Below are 20,321 nucleotides of genomic sequence, written 5' to 3'. Positions count from 1 at the left end.
TATAGCCTATAACAGCTTGTTAGATTAAATAGAAATATAACTTTTCTTATAGTTGTCAAGTGCGTCAGAAATACAAACAGGGAGTGTTCATCTGCTATTCCTTGCCTTCTGTCTTTTGATTTTTGTTTAACAAAAAGGAAAAATGCATTTGGAATGAGTACACCATATCCTCAGCAGCCTTGGCACTTATAAAATGTCTCCATAGAACAATCAACCCCTATTTCCTGCTGCTGTTTAGTGCAGGGCGAAAGATAACTGAACTGACATCTCAAGCTATACTCACAAGGTAATATCCTGATGTTTGCTAAGGAATGTATTTCCTCTCTCTCCCCACCCTCCCTAAGGATCCTTCCTTTCACCACTGATGAGGAGAGGTCACAGATATGGTGAACAAACAAACTATGCCTAGTACATTCAGATACACTGTTAAGCACACATAATATGCCAGCACAGTGTTAAATGTTACAGTAAATGTTCAATATTAATCTGAATGGTTTTATTAAATAAAATCATTGACTGAGATGGTATGGAGATTGTGATTTGAAGTCCTATGTTTAATACCATCACACCACTCAGAACTAGTTGAACTTGGTACATATTACCTAATATAAAGGAAAAACACTTTCTGCTCAGTGATTCTACACACACAGATTTCTGGGTCTCTTGTATACTTCGTCTTCGATTATATCAATAAACGTTGATGCTTAGTCTAATTCGTTAGACCCATACTCACAACACCTTTAGACGTCTGACCCTCCAGGAAACAAGTTGAAACAGGGTCATGTTTAAGAGCAGGTGCTGGAGACCTTAAGATTATCTAACTGATCTCTGGCCTTACAGGTGAAAACTAAGGCCTGATGTGTGATGAAACAGTGCATGTGGGAATCAATGACCTTTAGTGATCATGTCATGTAAATCCATTGTTATAAATACACATTACCTGCTTGCAGGTAGAAGACATATTTCAGTTATATATATATATATATATATATATATATATATATATATATATATATATATATATATATAAAACTAATCCATCACAGTAGCATGTTGGATGAAGAAACATTATAATGACGAAGGCTGAAACAGACTTACCCTTGCACCCTTCTCAGGATAACACTGACAACCCCCACTGCAGTCCCTGCCTCCACATGGTCCACTGTACTTCTTAACACCCTACGATAGAAAGCAAAGGAGGGAAAGACAATGTTAGGATGGCAAAGAGATTATTGGTCTAAAACATCAGATGTTTACCCTGTGAAAGAGCACAGAACCTTTGATTTAAAGCATATTTAACTTTGTGCATAAGATACACGAATGCTGAAACAGTGTGATGTTGCGCTACAGGCAATGTAACAGCACTGTTGGTTTTTCTGAAGTGGCAGCTTGATGTAAATCCCCATCATATTCCAGAAACACAGTCATATACAGGATTCTACAGCTATGCATGGTCAAAAAAGTGTCACTCAATACACTAGTCTTTACAAAAAATTTAGGACATGAGACAAAAAAGAGAATTTTCAAAGAGATTCATTAAGATTTAGAATACTAAGGTGCAAAACTGAAGTATTGCATTATTATAAATAAATATGGCTCAATGTGAATGCACTGCAAAAAATATAATTCTGCATTTTTGTCATGTTTTTTTTAAGTGAAAAATGTTGTTAAAATCTCACTTGTGTTTGAAATTAAGCCTTGCTTTCAGAGTATATATATATATATATATATATATATATATATATATATATATATATATATATATATCTTGAATTAAGCTGATTTTTCTTTGCATTAGATTTGTTTTTAACCATACACCTGAATAAGAATAAAATATTAAATATGTTTTTTTGGTTTATGCAAAAATGAGGAAATTAAAATAAATGGAAATAAAATAAATCTTATGCAATTAGGTAAACAAGACGAAATACAGATTAAGAAATTGTTATTTTGCAGTGTTGTAGAAAGTTTGCAAGTTTGAAAGTTAATTCTATAATGTAATGCCCTTCTTTCAATATGTCCTATAAATCATGACTTAGACCATTTTCGTTTAACTAAAATGCCAAACTAAGGCATTTCACAATAAACACAAGTTGTGCATTAACTTACAACAACAATTAATTGCAGGAATCCTGTTTAGGGGGTCTGTAAATGAATATTACTGAGCTAATGAATAATATTTTAGAGTTCAGTATTTATTGAGTGACTGTCTTTGTAAGGGGGGACCTTATTTTTTGGAGGGTCCCATTGTATGACAGCGCCTTCTTTAACACCTACACACTGAATTACATACTGCTGAAACAGCCTTGTCTGTCCATGAAACCATATGTCAGCATGCCACATCACTCCTTTAAGAGCTAGAAAAAAACAGTCTGCATTATTCTTGCTGTGTGACAAAGTGTTTCAGAGACATTCTGTCTTGTTCCTCTGATATGAGATGTTGGGCAAGCAATAGACAAAGGCCTCATTGAGCCATATAGACAAAGATTTCATTTTACTGAGAACTCAGACCAATTTATAGCACTCCATCAGAAGAATTTCCTTCCTCTCAAGAATGAATGCTGCATTTACATACTGAATATTGATCAAACATGTACAATCTTAAAACAGAATTGTATAAATTAAGCAGGAAATAAAAGAACAAACACACAAAAGAGCAAACTGACTGGCTTGCCAATTCAGTCCTTGCTCTGCAAAATTTGTAGTTGTCAGGAAATGCCGGTATCATTTGCAAGCTGTCTTGAATAAATGTGATTTGAACATTACAAGCTTGTGGTATTCACTGATTTTCACAGAAAACATTACATGCATTTCAGGTTGTTTTTCAATAAAACCTACTGTATGTCTTCAAAAGATTTGGAATAGGTCATAGAAGCCGCAAGGACTACTTTTATGATACATTTGGGTGCTTTCCTAAGATTTTAAGTGAGCCTTTTGTGTTCCACATAAGAAAATTATATATACTGTATATATACATTGAAGTAAATATAGCAGAAAAGATTAAGTACTTTCTACATTGAATATGCTAGTTTAAGTGCGAACTTGATAATATTTAGTAAATTCTACTTTTTTCCTAAATTCAAACATGTAAATATTAATGCTCTAGCTTATAAGTAAATCTTATTTATGATTTTTTGTTATCTTTACAATGCGTAATCAAAGGAGAAAACCTTGTCATATTTATTTGTTAACCCTTTTTCACATACGATCAAACCGGTGTGATTCCACTAGGCTGGGCTCAGACGTGTATAATCAATGCATTAGTGCTGCTGTTTACCAGCAAAATAAGGATTGAAGTGATTGTCATAGTGAACCAGCTGCTCAAATAGTCTTTTCAAAATCACAATATCTTTATTTTTACATGTTAAAAACATTCAATGTTTAAAGCGTTACCGTCGGAGTGCACTGTTTTGATGCAGCGATGCAGCCATGTTGTGACATCAAACACAGAGTATACAAACTAGTCAGTCCACTCGAGCCTTCTCCCATTCCATCTGTCACTCATTCTAACCACTTCCGGTGCTAAGAATGTGGAAGGGCTGGGCTTTTAGAACTATGCTTCTATGCTTCTATGGCTAACTCACAATCCCATGCTGCATTGCATGTAAACAATATGGCAGTGCACAAAGACGGCAAGCATATTCGCTATCACATTTTTTAAATGACAGCATGCTTTAATTAACTCTCACTGGGGGGTCCATAAGTACAGGAGAAACTCATGTGCGACAAAGTTAATTTGAGTAAATTTCACAGGTAAATAAACTAAGTAAATTTTAGTTTGAAAATTGATTTACACCAATTTTATTGTTACGTTTGCTAACTTGTTTAATTAGGCCTTAAGTTAATTTTCTACTCAAAACTAACTGTTCATGATCAAAAATTCCAACTGTTGAGGTCTGCATGTGCAACACTGGATCTTTATTCTATCACCATTAAAGAAAGGTTATAATGTCTAATAGACTACAAAGCATGCATTGAGCTTCCCTGTGGAAGGCTTCTGTGTGTCATGTGATTCATTATGTAAAAAGAAAGCATTGAAATGCCAGTATACTTTTAAAAGCATGTCTTATTTCCGTGCTACATTGCTTGAGTAAATGTACAAACAAAAAGTGAGTAAAATTAATTTGAAACAGAGTATTGCAAAGCAAACTCAACTTGAGAAGTTCAAATTAAAGCCATCAAGAATTGTGTGTAGGCTTTACTTGAAAATACAGTCTGTTAAATTTACTAGCAATCTCTGTGTGGAACTTGATTCCTAGGATTTTTTAAGTAAACATCCATCCATCCATCCATCCTTTATAGCAGCTTGTCCTATGCAGGGTTGCAGGTAGTTGCTAGAGCCTATCCCAGCTGTCTCCGGCCGAAGGCAGGGAAACACCCTGGACAGATGGCCAGTCCATCACAGGGCAACACACAAAGGTCCACAAACTCAAACTTACACCTACGGACAAATTAGAGTCTCCAATTAATTTGACCTGCATGTCTTTGGACTGTGGGGGGAAACCGGAGCACCCAGAGGAAGCGAACACAGAGAGAAAATGCACACTCCACACAGAAAGGCCAGGTTGAGCTGGGACTCGAAACGGTGACCTTCTTGCTCACTGTGCCGGACACTTTTTAAGTAAACCCCACTCCAAATTTTTTTCAGTGTATGATAGCTTTTTCATTTTTGGGTGAACTATTCCTTTTAATTGAATTCTTTTCTAATAATACAACACAATTATATCGACCATCAGCCACTGCACACAACATTAGTCATTAAAGGAATAGTTCACACAAAAATGAAAATTCTCTCATTATTCACTTACCCTCATGCCATCCCAGATGTGTACGACTGCTTTTCTTCAGCAGAACACAAATTAGAGACGTTAGAGCTCTGTCAGGTCCTGATAATATAAGTAAATGGGTGCCAGCACTTTGACGGTCCAAAAGTCTCATTTAGGCAGCATAAAAGTAATCCATGCAACTCCAGTCGATCAATAAATGTCTTCTGAAGCGACTCGATAGGTTTATTTAAAAAACAAGTCAATAATTTGAATGTTTTTAACTTTAAATTGGCAGTGCCATCCAGGGCTCTGGTGTTGTTTGAAATGGCCAAACTCTCGCGTGACATTCGTTCATCTGTTGTAAATAAGCGCCGATTCCGATACCCTTGCGTCACGCGACAGCTACGTGATGAGTCAGCTGCTGGCAGGAAGTGCTTATTAAAAGTTAATAACATTTTAAGTAGCGATTTTTTTTTTACACAAACGTATCAATTTGCTTCAGAAGACATTCATTGATCGGCTGCAGTCATGTGGATTACTTTATTACTGCCTAAATGTGACTTTTGGACCGTCAAAGTGCTGCCACCCATATACTTGGACTATATGGACCTATCAGAGCTCTATCGTCTTCTAAAAATCTTCATTTGTGTTCTGCAGATAAACGAAAGTCATACAAATCTGGGATGGCATCAGGGTAAGTGAATAATGAGATAATTTTCATTTTTGGGTTAACAATTCCTTTAAAAATACACATATTATTTGACAACTAATAGTTCACACGTACAAATGCTGGTTATGGTCATCTCTGAGCTGCTAGTTCTGAAACAATGTAAGTGGCAGCTTCAGCGAGAAGCAAAGGTATTGTCTTACATTAGGTGGGAAAGATGAAGGACTAAACAACAGAACAAAAGTAATGGCACCCCAAACAATGAATAAAAGACTGGCCAGATTCCATTTATTGCTAAATACTTGATGATTGCAGCAGATGATAACAGGAGTATTGCGTTCTATCCTGTTCCACCCCATGATTTCCCCACAAAAATAACATTTTCCACCACTACCTGGAAAAGCAGTTTCCAACGAGCCTGAAATAATGATCACCTGATTAGCATTTGTTTCTTCCCATTACAACATGTGAAAAAAGAGTTGGTGAATGTGCTTAAGACAGCATCAAGAGTGTGTTAGGTTTTCCAAATCAAACTGGAAAACAGATGTTAATGAGTAACAACTCTGAATAATAATATAGAAAGCTTGCACAGAGCAGCTCAGTCTCACATTTGCGGCCCTGTAATACCAATGCTAAAACAGGAGCTGAGAAAAAACTTTTTAATTTTGATGTAAGGAAGAATGTTATCCTCAGTCACTATTCACTTTCCCTGCAATGAAAGTGAATGGTGGCTGAGAATAGCATATGGGTTTTAAAAAAAATAAAAATCATTTTTGGGTTGGCTATCTCTTTAACATCCAGACATGATGATTATTGTAGTATTTCTCAATTGAGGCTGCATTATGGATAAATTGTTCCACTCTCATTTTACTGCAGTTTAGATAATCAATCTCTCTGCCTGTCTTCTTCTTTTTCCCAGAAGAGTAACCCCACCATATTGAGGGATGAGTTACATGTAAAGTATGTAAGTGAGTGTTGAGCAGGGTTGAGAGTGTTACTTTTTAAAAGTATTCCACTACAGATTACAGAATACATGCTGTAAAATGTAATTTGTAACATATTCCGTTAGATACTCAAGGTCACATATTGTAAATACTTTGGATTACTTCTTCAGCACTGGTAGATTTTTTTCACTTGTTTTGACACTAAAACCTAGTACAGTAAGACAAAATACACATGTTCAAAATACATACTCTGAAAACCTAAATATCTCATGCAGTTTGTTTCTAAAACAAGATTAATCAAACTGATCTTGTTTAAAGGAGTTTTAGATATTTTTACTGGAAAACAAAAATTATTATCAAGAACATGATTTTTGCCCTCATATCAAAGGTCTTAATAGAAAAAAGGAAATTATGATCCAATGTGAATTTTCTTGATAAAAAAACATGATCGTGTCTGGTAATGTCACGATATGGTGAGTCAGGAGAAGGCAGACGGTAGATGCGGATCCAAACGTGGTTTTTATTAAGGAATGTACACAGATAAGAAAACACGGGAACAAAAGAAAAGTCCATGATGGGAAAATAAACTCAAAGTCAAACTAACACACGGATGAAAAGAACACAAACACTGGAACAAATCAAAAGTCCACGATGGGAAAAGTGCATTCAAACACACGGGTGAGCACAAGTTGACAAACATCCACGAAGGGGAAAGGGAACCTCGGACGAACACAAATCAACATCAGGGGGGCAAGAACAGCAAACATGAAACGATCCATACATCCATTCACAAACAACGACCGACCACGACTGAACAAACAGACAGGGTTTAAATACATGAACAAGGGAAAAAGGGGCCAATGAACAAACAGAACTCAAACAAGGTAACAAGGTGATGAACAGAAACCAATGGCAATTTAAAGAGGGCAGGTGAAAACAATGAACGGAGAACACGAACGCTAACAGGGAGACTATGGAGCTACACAAGGGACAAAAGTGAAAACTAAGGAATACAAAAGTGACAAAAATGATAAACAAAGGGCAACAGTGAAACAAGACACGGTAATCGTGAGACAAGACACGGTAATCGTTACAGGTAACGTGCATGTAAAATTGTTAGAAATAGCATTTTAGCTTAGCGTAAAGCTGAAGATTTTCACAAGGTTTATTTATATTTCTTACTTGAGTCTCTGTCTGCTCGTATAAATGTAACACATCCTAAGAAAGTGTTTCACCGCTGTTCAAATACACTTTGGATCACATCATTTACATTTATAAATGTTTTCCATCTGAAAGGACTAAATATTATACGAAACAAATGACAATGAAATGCAAAGTAATCTCCTCAGAATTTTGAATGTAAATGTATTATAAATACAAATTATTTAAATTGTATCTGTAGTGGAATACAGTTACTTATATTTTGTATTTTAAATATGTAATCCCATTACATGTATTTTGTTACTCTCCAACCCTGGTATTGAGGTATTGAGGAGGGCCAGAGCAGTGAATCCATGAAGAAATTATGAAGTCAGAATTGTCTCAATATACATACAGTATATAACAAAATATGATGCACAAATACATGAACTTATTCACATTCACTAAATATAACACCAGAAATACAGAAGTGTGTTTACTGTACATTTACAAATTGAATGTTATTATATTTATTTGCAAATCACCACATGTTTATGGATCACCTTGGATTTGTACGTGGATGTTTTCAGACATTGTTTTTTAATACACCCTCTTTAGCCAATCAGATGAGACATTTTCAGCCCAGCCCATCTTAGTACAATTATGACCTGTGAATCACTATATATATATATATATATATATATATATATATATATATATATATATATATAATATATTACATTAATGAATCATAATTTGATCATGTGAGTTAGGTTGCTAATCTGTGAATCATATTTTATTAATCTTTTTACATTGAAACTATTCTCCGTATAAGTAAAAATGTAAAAGAGAAATCAGTTTGCAATTGAAAGTTGCATATCTTTTTCTCATGTGGGACCCCTGAAGTCATATAAAGGGAGTAATAAAAATCTTTCCAACTAAAAGTGTTGGTCTGATGTTTACATGTACCCAGGGCAAGAACTCTGTGAAGCTCACATGATAGAAACCACTTGGTCTGTGTGCAGTCTGTCCAGCCCTGCTCAGAAAACAGTATGTAAGGCCATCGGCTATGTCTAAAACCAAACATAAATACCAGAAAAACAGAGGACAAAAAACAAAGACCCAGTTTTGTTATTGCAGAGGCCACAAATGTTCCAGACAACACTGACAACTAAAATACCAATGAAACTACACAACAGACTCATAGATTAATAAGCAAAGAACTAGTAACCATCTAACTATGAAGCTCAAACTCACACTTACAATATATACAATACAGGCATCCCAACCTGCAAAAAGTCATTTCAGGGAGGTATCCCGGACCCCCCAAAAAGATATAAAAGCATAATATATAATTTCTTTAGGCTATAGGCCTATGCAATTATTTGTTAATTATGTAGATTACTTTTAATATAAACTGCTTATACTATTTATGTAAACTGCTTTTATTTATATTCCATTGCAACTTTAAACAGGTCTAAGGAGTTTATTGTTTTCATGTAGCCTAGGTAACTAGCCGGCCTGAATAATATGCACATAAAATGAAAATTGTTTAACTCACCTCAACATGTCTTTTACAATCATTTAACCCGCCATGGGCAATGCTGAAGTCACTGTTACAAACTGTACAGCGTGTAAGACTGTCATTATGTTTCACTCTTATTAGACAGGGGTACACTTTCGTGTAGGCTGGCGTAAAATGTGTCTTATATTTTCGCTTTTTGGGGCACTCTCCCTCTGCCATGGCGCTCCTGTGTCTAGATACACTGAACTGATTAATTAGGTTCGGGAGAAGAGATAAAAGCCCACCCACACTGACAATTGATTGGTTGACTTACCGAAACAGGCCAATCAGGATGCTCTCTGTCTTCACTTCTTGATGCACACACGCACACACACACGCAAGGTCTCTCGCTCTCTCCCTCTCTGCGTGCGCGCTACACGGTTTGGAGCACAGTCTAACCGCTCTTGCTCGCTCGCTCTTGATTCCGGGAGATTTTAACTAATTTGCGGGCATCAGGGAGCCGCTGTCAATACGCGGGAGACTCCCGGAACTTCCGGGAGACTTGGGATGTCTGTACAATAGTTCAACACCATTGGGCCAAGTGCAGTCACCCAAGTTTGATTCGTCCCCCTGCCACCACAAGTCTCTTTTCACATTGTACTTTTGGGTCCGAACTGCAATATGTTTGTCATCAGTGTGATTACCACCGTGATTACCACCGTGAGAACTAGTCGATGCTGTTAACCACAGTTAGCAGGTAACGACTCAGGAGGAGAAGACTCCATCCTCACTGTGTTATTGAATTATTTGTCCCTTTGGGTTTACCATCAAAATGTTACATGTGCAGAACGGAACTTGAATTAGTCTGTCACAGCTTTTATACTTCTATGCCATAACTAGTGGTTTACTACTGTGAGTTAGGACGGATTGCTGTAATAAAAATTGCAAACTGTACTGGAGTTCACATGAACAGGTCCTGGTGCGTACTAGACTTCAGTATACCGCTTTCACATCAACTAAATGAACCAAAGACATCAAATGGTCTAGTGCTGAAAGCTTCCATAGAGACTGCAGTGCTTGTTACAGTATGCATTGGAGAGTGTTTTCACTGCCAGATATAATGTATTTATGTTACATATTTCAAAGGGATCTGAGCTGTGTTGTTATGTAGAGGGAAAGTTAAGCTTTCAATATGGCTCATTCATTCAGAGACATTTTAAAATCCCTTATATAAGAGACAGAGGGATGTCTATGCTTCATTCCAAAACCCTGACTTCAGATTGGTCCGAAACAGTATTTATTCATCTTCATGGCAATTATATAATTATACAAAATTACACATAATCAATGACTGAAGCACCCAAGCTGTTTAAAGCTGTTCATAGAATTTTAGGGTATGTGGTAAATGATGATGTAATGAATGACCTGATGTTAATTTTACTAAGTATTACAAATCTTTTGAGAGGTTTTATCTAGGAATTTCCTTAGCCTAGACTTTGCGTGTGAAGAATCTGTGTCCGAGGCAGAAAAAAAGTCAGACAAAAGACAAAACTTCTCTCCTCCATAAACCATCCAGACTTGTTTTGACATTTGAAATAGAGCCTTATTGTTAATAATACTCAAAAATGTTACTCAGTAACAGTGCAATCAGTGACCAGGCTTGGGGAGTAATGGAATACTTGTAACGGCATTACCTAATCAGGATACAAAAAAATGTGTAATTGTAAACAGTATAGTACTACAATATATTATAAAGGTTTTTCTGAAGAAAAAAAAAAAAAAAACATGACCGAGAAAGACATCTGAACTAACAGGCAATGTCTATAGAAGATAAAAGTTTTCAAGTCATCTCGGGATGCATTTTGGAGCAGTAATACAGAGAATTAGAAATGGCAACTTCTTCAGTTTTGAGAAACTTAAAGATGGTCTGAATGGAAGCATTATTAAAACAATCAATAAGGAAACCAAAATTAAGTGTTTAAATTACGTAATATTCCTACTGGGTGGTCATTTTAAAAGCTCTCACAATTAGACCTGTATATGTTTGATGTGTTTCTCTGTTGTTAGACATAACACTTTACAGAGTTTACTAGACAGTGTGATGACATTGTGATGACTTGAGCACTGCATGTTTACATATCTGTGTAGGAACATGGCAGGAACAAGAGCTTGCTCCTATTTGTTCAAATGGGAATAACATTCTTATGATAAAGATATATATATCTATATATATATAGATATATATATATAAAGGAAACATTTATGGACGTCAGTGTTTGTCTCTAGAGTCAAAGACCATTTGAGTCATGCTGTACTCAATGTACAACAGTCATAACTATCTGTGGTCAACCATTCGCCCAAAATTCCCACAGATATTTCAACACTGTCTTCCAGCCCTGGCCAAAACTCTTCAACAGGTGTCTGGAACAAACTGGGATCCAGATGCTAGGACATTTCCACTGGAGAAAATAATAAAAGCAAAACAAAGCAACACAAAGCAACACAAAGCAAAACAAAACAAAACAAAACAAAACAATGCTTTGTTCATTGAAGTTAAGTTTATGCATAATTAAAAATGGACTACAGATGGACTATATCTGCTTTGCTATTTAGAAAATTCAGCTACACAGAAGTAAAATACAAGAAATGGCAAAGGGTGTCTGAGGAATAGACAAAGAATAAAAAACAGTCACCCCAGGTGACTCAGTTGGTCAAGAGTCTCAGATGACTTAAAGCTTTCTGAGCACTGACATTTTGCCCTCTGCTGTTGACTTTTGACCTTAGCTCTGGTCTCATATTGGCTTGCTACCTTGATGAGAGAGGTGATAGAGGACAAGAGCTACTGTCTAAGAGTTGCGAGCCCACAACATTGAGATAATGCTAATAAAAGTACTTCAGATTGGCTCTGAAAACTGGCTTTTTTATATACAAACTTATGTGTTTTCTGCATATTTTCCTTTTTCTTTACCTTTTTATTTAATATATTATTATTTGTTTAAATTTTTTAAATTGTAATTATTTAATTTGATAATAGAAATTGATTGATTTAGAGCGTGACATGATTGTTTGTGCCAAATGGGCTGGTTTAAGTATTTCTGTAACTGCTGATCTCCTGGGAATTTCACACACAACAGTCTCTAAAATTTACTCCGCATGAGCCAAAAACAAAAAACATCCAGTGAGCGGCAATTCTGCGGGTAGAAATACCTTGTTGATGAGAGAAGTCAACCAAGAATGGCCAGACTGGTTTGAACCGACAAAGTCTACAGTAACTCAGATAACCAATCTGTACAATTGTAGTGAGAAGAATCGATGGGTTTGAGCTGTTTTGGTGGCACAAGGGGGACCTACACAATATTAGGCAGGTGGTTTTAATGTTGTGGCTGATCGGTGTATAAGACGTAACTGTAAAACTATAAAAACATACTGTAAATTTCAGAACTCTAAATTTCCTCCCCAATCTAAAAAGAACCTTTATAGTTACTATCCTGTTGAAATGTCTCATTTTAAAATCTGTCTGTTCGTGACATCAGGACACATTGCTCATTTGTATTTACACAAACCACAACATGCATCATCACACCCTTGGCCCCGACCACAAGCCACTGTTCAAGTCAAGAGAGCTATTCCTAACATAACACCTAAGGGGACCCATCTGGACTATTTTTAATTAAGCTGTATATGAACATTAACTACACAGACTATTTGATCGCTGCCATGTATCTCACCGCTTTTAAAAAATGCAGTGTCAAGTTACAACTCTGAAAGGGAGAAGCCATTCTCTTTCATTCAGCTACTGCCTTCTGGATGCCTTCTTTCGCTCAACTGCGCTATTTTTAATTGTTGATGTATGTAACATAGGGTGTCTTTGGCAATGGACATCTTTGACGATGGATGTCTTTGGCTGTTTTGGTGTGTTCCCGGCATTCTGCACCTCAGTATGCCTTCAGTATGTGTGTGAGTAATTTCACAGTTCTTTGGACAATTATGTGTTTTTTTATTTTTCGGCTCATGCCAACATGGATTGTCAAAACATGATTAAAGCTTTGCAAATTAACTGTTATTGAAGGATGGGGCAGTTAAAAACACTTCAAAAACTTAAAGGGGTCATATAATACCATTTTTGTACAAGTTAATATGAATCTTTAGGGTCTAAATGAAAACTTTGTAATATACTTTTATTCAAAATTCTCATTAGTATTTTAAGAAAACACTCATTTTACCTGCTCAAAAACAGCTCTTTTTTCAGCACGCCGTTTCAGAGCATATGACTTTAAATGATAATGAGCTTTGGTCACCCCGCCCCTCCGTTCTGGAGTTATTCTCCGTATAACTGTTTTTTTTTACATTACTTCTTAATCAGTAACATACAAGTAAACCAGGTGTAACGGCTCGATTTGAGGCAGGGGAAAATATATAAGGAGATTAAAACAAAAACACTGGATGGATTTTTATCATAATAGGATGGTTGTGTACAGGCACAGCCAACACACATTTCAGTACAATCAACTTGAAAAAGTGCATGTACCATTATAGGACCCCTTTAAGTAAACTGATTAATTCATGAATATTTCAAATGCCATGAATGTTTTATAGTTTATGGTGCTGAGTGTTAACAGTTGTGCTTGAGATTAACAGTTTAACACAGTATATTCAGATGCAATGTGTTGGATGTGTGTTATGTGTAAACCCTGTCATTCTGCTTTATAATGTTGAGGGGCTTGTATTCATTCTCTTCCCATTGAGTTTGCTGAATTTGAGGGACTGCGTGATGTAAGCCAATCAGAACAGTGGTCTTTTACACTGAAGTTTTAAGGAGGCGCTTAGGCCAAACCCGAGCGTTTCAGACAGAGGGCCAAAAACAGGGTGGGAAATGATCATATATTACTAAATTGTGACTGTTTTGGCGCAAAAAAAAAAAAAAAAAAACAACATTTATAACATTATCATTGGACCTCAGGGAAGATAATACAATTATTTAAAATAGAACTTCATTACCCCCTTAAAGTGTAGTAGAAAGAGGAAACTAAATGATTGGAAACAAGAGAAGGGAACAGCAATGTCATAAAAGTCAGACAGCTGTTCCTGAACAACACTGACTTCCCTCTGAATTTCCACTTGCTAATTTCCTCTTTAATTCTTTACATTCTTGAATTCTCTATTTTTGTGCCATCTCTCTCATTTCATGAATCGTTCATTCATTCATTCCCTCTTTCTCTCTCTTTCTCCTTTAGTCAGGGACATGTGTTTGTCTCCCATGGTGCTATTTTTGCATAGCGTGTAAGCAGACCCGGGTTAAAATCCTGACCTAACATAAATATCTTAATAAACCAAGCAAAATTTCCACTGAACCTACCTAACAGCCTGTGGTCACCATGCATTTTCATTGTTTGGAAAAGAGTAGCTTTGATATTTTGATAATAACGTCTTTTGTGTTCCAAGTGAAAAGTCATACAAATTTAGAGTGAAATGATGGTGGGTAGATGATGACAGAATATTCAGGGAATTTTCAAAGTACGGGTTGATTGGACTGACTCAATTTTGACATTTAGACAATGTTTTAGAGAAACATGCATGCCAGTTTTAATTGGTATGACACTACTGTTTTTGGTTAGTGGCTTGATACCTGCTCTGTTCATAGCATTGAAGAGGAAACTCGTTTCAGAGGAACAGATTCATAAAAATCCTGATGGAGGATGATACTGCCTAGAGGATGGAGCCATACCACCTGCCAGTTAAAGGATGGAATGTGACCTGTGTGCATATGTGTGTATGTCTGTGTGTGCGTGTGCTTGTGTGTGTTACCCATAAGGGTCAGTGGGAGTTCAGACTGTGCTATTTCATATGACTGAGGGAGTGCAAGTGAGCAGCAGGCCTGTTAAGTTTAGAATACCAGCATGCACCGTGACGTACTGCTGGTACACATATGCTCTTGTATAACATAACACATTGTACCGTGTGATCGGAATCACCAACACACAAACAAACTAATATAAATGCACCACATACATGTGTTTTTGACAAGTGTGTAACCAGGTTGAAATTATATTTTCATTTTTTTGTTGAAACTTCACCAAATCCTGATAAATATTGAAGAATATGTGTTTTATTAAGTTCATAACATGTTTTGTATATTCAAACTGAAGCGTTAATACCTGTACTGTCACTTTAAGAGGTCTCAGTATTACGATGTCAACTCTGCGCCTCTCTCAGTTCGCACTTTGCTCACTGAGAGGAGGTAAGGATTTTTCTGCTGGTTATCATTAGGAGTTTATTTAGTTTTGTAGATAATATAATATAACAATATGCAGTTATAAAGTGAATGCTAGTCTTAAGAGTGTAAACATGCAGCCGTGTCATTAAAATGTAAACCTTGTAAATACACTTTTGCAAGTTATACGGGAGACACGTGTTTTTCAGTGCTACGGGGTTTCCTGTGTGTTTATTTGCTAATAGGTGTCACGAACCCCGCTCCCTCGCTCCGCCCCCTCGAGCTTCCTCGCTCGTTTTGCTCCCTCGGGCTTCCACGCTCGTTTTGCTCGCTTGAGCTTGCACGATCGTTTTTGCTCCTACGAGCTCACATGCTCGTACACTATCTCCCTCCTCGGGCTCACATGCCCGCTCCCAATCGCCAGAACATTATATACACCTGCACTCGTCTCAATCACCACATCATTATTTACACCTGCACTCGCCTCTATAAATACCACAGCACATTCGTCTCACTCCTGTTGGTTATTGTATTTAGTTTCCCGTGTCTTTGCCCCCCGCTAGTCCCGTCTAGTTCAGAACTCCCTTGTGATTGTTACCCCTTAGCTTGCCAGCTCTAGTATTCCCCTAGCTCCCGTGTTTAGTGTTACTCGTTCTTCTTATCCTGTTTCCCGGCTTCAACCTCCCGCTATCGTTGACCACTCTCTCCCGGATTTGCCCCTTTACTCTACTTTGATTCCCCGGCTTTTGACCCTACGCTTCCTCGATGATTCCCCCTCTGGATTTTCCCCACTGTACCTTCGCCTGCTGTTTAATAAAAGAGCAGTGTTTACTCACATTGTGACTGTCTCGTCTTGTGTGTGTGTGTGCGGTTTACAGAATAACCAACCTCACCATAGACAGTCACAATGCTTCCCACGGAGGATGTACGCAGCTCACTAGAGCGGATTGTCGCGGCGCGTTCTGTGCGCGGATTTGCGGCTGGGAGAGATGACCATGCGCTCACGGCCCAGGGGCAGCAGGTATGCACTACTTCTGATTTATTTCACCCTGTTTCACCTGTGTCTGCCCCTGAGCCCGTTTATGCTTCCAATGCATTTCTGAGCGCCGTGAGCCTTCAACCCCCTGAGAGGTTTGACGGCTCTTCGGGCGCTTACCAAGAGCTTTTCATGCAAGGCAGCGGTTGTGTAACTCATAACCCCGTCCTTGACATTATGGAGCCAACGGCCCGACTCTTGGTTTTGCGCCAGGGGAGCCAACCCTTGGAGGCTTATATTATGGATTTTTGTGCCCTGGCGTACCAGGTGAATTTTGATGAGGTGGCTCTGAAAGTCATTTTTCAATGTGGAGTGAATGAGCCAACCTCATCATTCATGCCTGGTGGTCGCTGCTCTCTCAACCTGGCTCAGTTTATTGACCTCGTCCTACTGTACGCTGGTTCCTCGTTTACTGTGGGGGAGGCAGACACTGAACCAGCGCTCCACGCCACGGCCCCAGTCTCGAGGCCTACCACGGACCCAGTCTCGAAGCCTACCACGGCCCCCGTCTCGAAGCCTACCACGGCCCCCGTCTCGAAGCCTACCACGGCCCCCGTCTCGAAGTCTACCACGGCCCCCGTCTCGAAGCCTACCACGGCCCTAGTCCCGAAGCCTGTCATGGCCCCAGTCCCGAAGCCTGTCACGGCCCCAGTCCCGAAGCCTGTCACGGCCCCAGTCCCGAAGCCTGTCACGGCCCCAGTCCCGAAGCCTGACACGGCCCCAGTCCCGAAGCCTGTCACAGCCCCAGTCTCAAAGCCTGGCACGGCCAGCGAGTCAACGCCCATGCCTGCCACGGCCAGCGAGCCAGCACCCATGCCCGCCACGGCCAACGAGCCAGCGCCCATGCCCGCCACGGCCAACGAGCCAGCGCCCATGCCCGCCACGGCCAACGAGCCAGTGCCCAGGTCTGCCACGGCCAACGAGCCAGCGCCCATGTCTGCCACGGTCAGTGAGCCAGTGCCCAGGTCTGCCACGGCCAACGAGCCAGCGCCTGTAGCCTCGACCGTCCCCATGGCCACGTCCCCTGTTGGCCGAAGACGTAAGAGAAGGAAGAGGGCCCCTTCTCCCCAGTCTCGTCTTGTGCTCAAGACCGCAGAGGTTCCCTCAGAGTCTTCCACGGCTCTGCCGGGCTCTGCTCCACCCACAGAGTCTTCCACGGCTCTACCGACCTCTGCTCTGCCCGCAGAGTCTTCCACGGCTCTGCCGGGCTCTGCTCCGCCCTCAGAGTCTTCCACGGCTCTGCCGGGCTCTGCTCTGCCCTCAGAGTCTTCCATGACTCTGCCTGCCTCTGCTCCGCTCTCAGAGTCTTCCACGGCTCTGCCAGCCTCTGCTCGCCCCTCAGAGCCCTCGTGGCCTCCGCCTCACAAGCCTCCCAGGGCTCCTCTCGAGCCGCCCAGGGCTCCTCCTCTCGAGCCTCCCAGGGCTCCGTTTCTCGAGCCTCCCAGAGCTCTACCCCTCGAGCCCCCCCGGGCTCCGCCTCTCAAGCCTCCCAGGGCTCCTCCTCTCGAGTCTTTCAGGGCTCCCCCTCCTTCCAAGCCTCTCAGGGCTCCTCCTCTCGAGTCTTTCAGGGCTCCTCCTTCCCCCAAGCCTCTCAGGGCTTCGTCTCTCGAGTCTCACAGGGCTCCTCCCCCTCTCAAGCCTCTCAGGGCTTCTCCTCTCGAGTCTTTCAGGGCTCCTCCCCCCCTCGAGCCTCTCAGGGCTCCGTCCCTCGAGTCTTTCATGGCTCCACCCCTCAAGCCTCTCAGGGCTTCGTCTCTCGAGTCTCCCAGGGCTCCTCCTCCCCTCAAGCCTCTCAAGGCTTCATCTCTCGAGTCTCTCAGGGCTCCTCCCCCTCTCAAGCCTCTCAGGGCTTCTCCTCTCGAGTCTTTCAAGACTCCTCCCCCTCTCGAGCCTCCTACGGCTCCGCCTCCCGAGCCTCCTACGGCTCCCCCTCCAGAGCCTCCCATGGCTCCACCTCCCGAGCCTCTCACGGCTCTGCTCCCAAAGACTCCAGAGCTTTCTATGGCTCTGCCTCTCGAGCCTCCTACGGCTCCGCCTCTCGGGCCTCCTACGGCTCCCCTTCCAGAGCCTCCTACGGCTCCACCTCCCGAGCCTCCCACGGCTCTGCTCCCAGAGACTCCAGAGCTTTCTAGGGCTCCGCCTCTCGAGCCTCCTACGGCTCCGCCTCTCGAGCCTCCTACGGCTCCGCCTCTCGGGCCTCCTACGGCTCTACCCCCCGAGACTACAGAGCCTGCTCAGAAACCTCCCACGACGCCACCTCCCTTGGCTCCACCTCCAGAGCCTTCCAGACCTACCCCCCTAAGGCCTCCCTTGGCTCCACCTCCAGAGCCTTCCAGGCCTTCGCCCCTAAAGCCTCCTTCGGCTCCACCTCCAGAGCCTTCCAGGCCTACCTCGCTAGAGCCTCCCACGGCGCCACCATCATTGGCTCCACCTCCTGAGCCTTCCAGGCCTTCGCCCCTAAAGCCTCCTTCGGCTCCACCTCCAGAGCCTTCCAGACCTCCACCTCCTGAGCCTTCCAGGCCTTCGCCCCTAAAGCCCCCTTCGGCTCCACCTCCAGAGCCTTCCAGGCCTCCGCCTCTAGAGCCTCCTGCAGCACCACCTCCCTCTGCCCTGTCTCTTGGGCTCCCTATGGCGCTGCCTCCTCAGCCTCTCAGTGCCCCGCCTGCCGAGTCTCTCACGGCTCCGTCTTCCAAGGCTCCGTCTCCCAAGTCCTCCATGGCTTTGCCTATCACGGCTCTTCCCTGGGCCCCTGACCCCGTCCGGTGGCCTCCTGACACCCTCCCTGTCCTGTGGCCTCTTCCCTGGCCTCTTCCCTGGCCTCCTGACCCTGTCCGGTGGCCTCCTGACCCTCTTCCTGCCCTGTGGCCTTTTCCCTGGCCTCCTAACCCTATTCCTGTCCCGTGGCCACCTCCCAGGTCCCCTAGTTCCGTCCCTGTCCGGTGGTCACCCTCCAGGCCCCCGGACCCAGTCCCTGTCCTCCAGTTGCCTTCCAGACCCCCTTACCCAGTCTCTGCCCTATGGCTGCCCCCTAGATCTCCCGACCACCCGCCTGTCCGCTATGTTCCCCCTGACCTTGCCTTGAAACTGCCCATTGACCCCATGGACTGTCTCATTTCCCTCTGTGCCCATTGGACTACCCTCAATTTTGTTTGTGTGTTTTGTGGGTTGTCTGTTCAGGGGTTTTTGTTTGTTGGGATCGTCCAGCACCACTTCCCAGAGGTCGTGCTCCTCGCAACCGAGCGCGGCCGTCAGGAGCCATCCGCTATAGAGGGGGGAGTACTGTCACGAACCCGCTCCTCGCTCCGCCCCCTCGAGCTTCCTCGCTCGTTTTGCTCCCTCGGGCTTCCACGCTCGTTTTGCTCGCTCGAGCTTGCACGCTCGTTTTTGCTCCTACAAGCTCACATGCTCGTACACTATCTCCCCCCTCTGGCTCACATGCCCGCTCCCAATCGCCAGAACATTATATACACCTGCACTCGTCTCAATCACCACATCATTATTTACACCTGCACTCGCCTCTATAAATACCACAGCACATTCATCTCACTCCTGTTGGTTATTGTATTTAGTTTCCTGTGTCTTTGTCCCCCGCTAGTCCCGTCTAGTTCAGAACTCCCTTGTGATTGTTACCCCTTAGCTTGCCAGCTCTAGTATTCCCCTAGCTCCCGTGTTTAGTGTTACTCGTTCTTCTTATCCTGTTTCCCGGCTTCGACCTCCCGCTATCGTTGACCACTCTCTCCCGGATTTGCCCCTTTACTCTACTTTGATTCCCCGGCTTTTGACCCTACGCTTCCTCGACGATTCCCCCTCTGGATTTTCCCCACTGTACCTTTGCCTGCTGTTTAATAAAAGAGCAGTGTTTACTCACATTGTGACTGTCTCGTCTTGTGTGTGTGTGTGTGCGGGTTACAATAGGAGACTGATGAACAACGTGTGAAAGCATTTTTGATTTTCTACTGATTTGTACAGGTATGTGTATTCAGTCAGATCATTATATACACAAATGTATTACTGGTTGTGTTTAGCATTCTTAAAACTCATATGTAATCAAAT

At 41.7% G+C, this 20,321-nt stretch overlaps 1 protein-coding gene across 1 annotated transcript in view; it reads right to left on the bottom strand.

The window, feature by feature from the left end:
• The window catches only part of col4a2 (collagen, type IV, alpha 2), a 152,480-nt gene that overhangs the window by 89,730 nt on the left and 42,429 nt on the right, over positions 1–20,321 (bottom strand). Inside the window, exon 4 of the mRNA XM_052142379.1 lies at positions 1,099–1,179. Within this exon, the coding sequence (XP_051998339.1) occupies positions 1,099–1,179 (81 nt within the window). The remainder of the gene's footprint in view (positions 1–1,098; positions 1,180–20,321) is intronic.

Source organism: Xyrauchen texanus, chromosome 14 (assembly GCF_025860055.1).
Source record: "Xyrauchen texanus isolate HMW12.3.18 chromosome 14, RBS_HiC_50CHRs, whole genome shotgun sequence".
Lineage (NCBI taxonomy): Eukaryota > Metazoa > Chordata > Actinopteri > Cypriniformes > Catostomidae > Xyrauchen > Xyrauchen texanus.
Note: the sequence above shows the minus strand (reverse complement) of the source record. Positions and strands in the feature narration are given on the sequence as shown.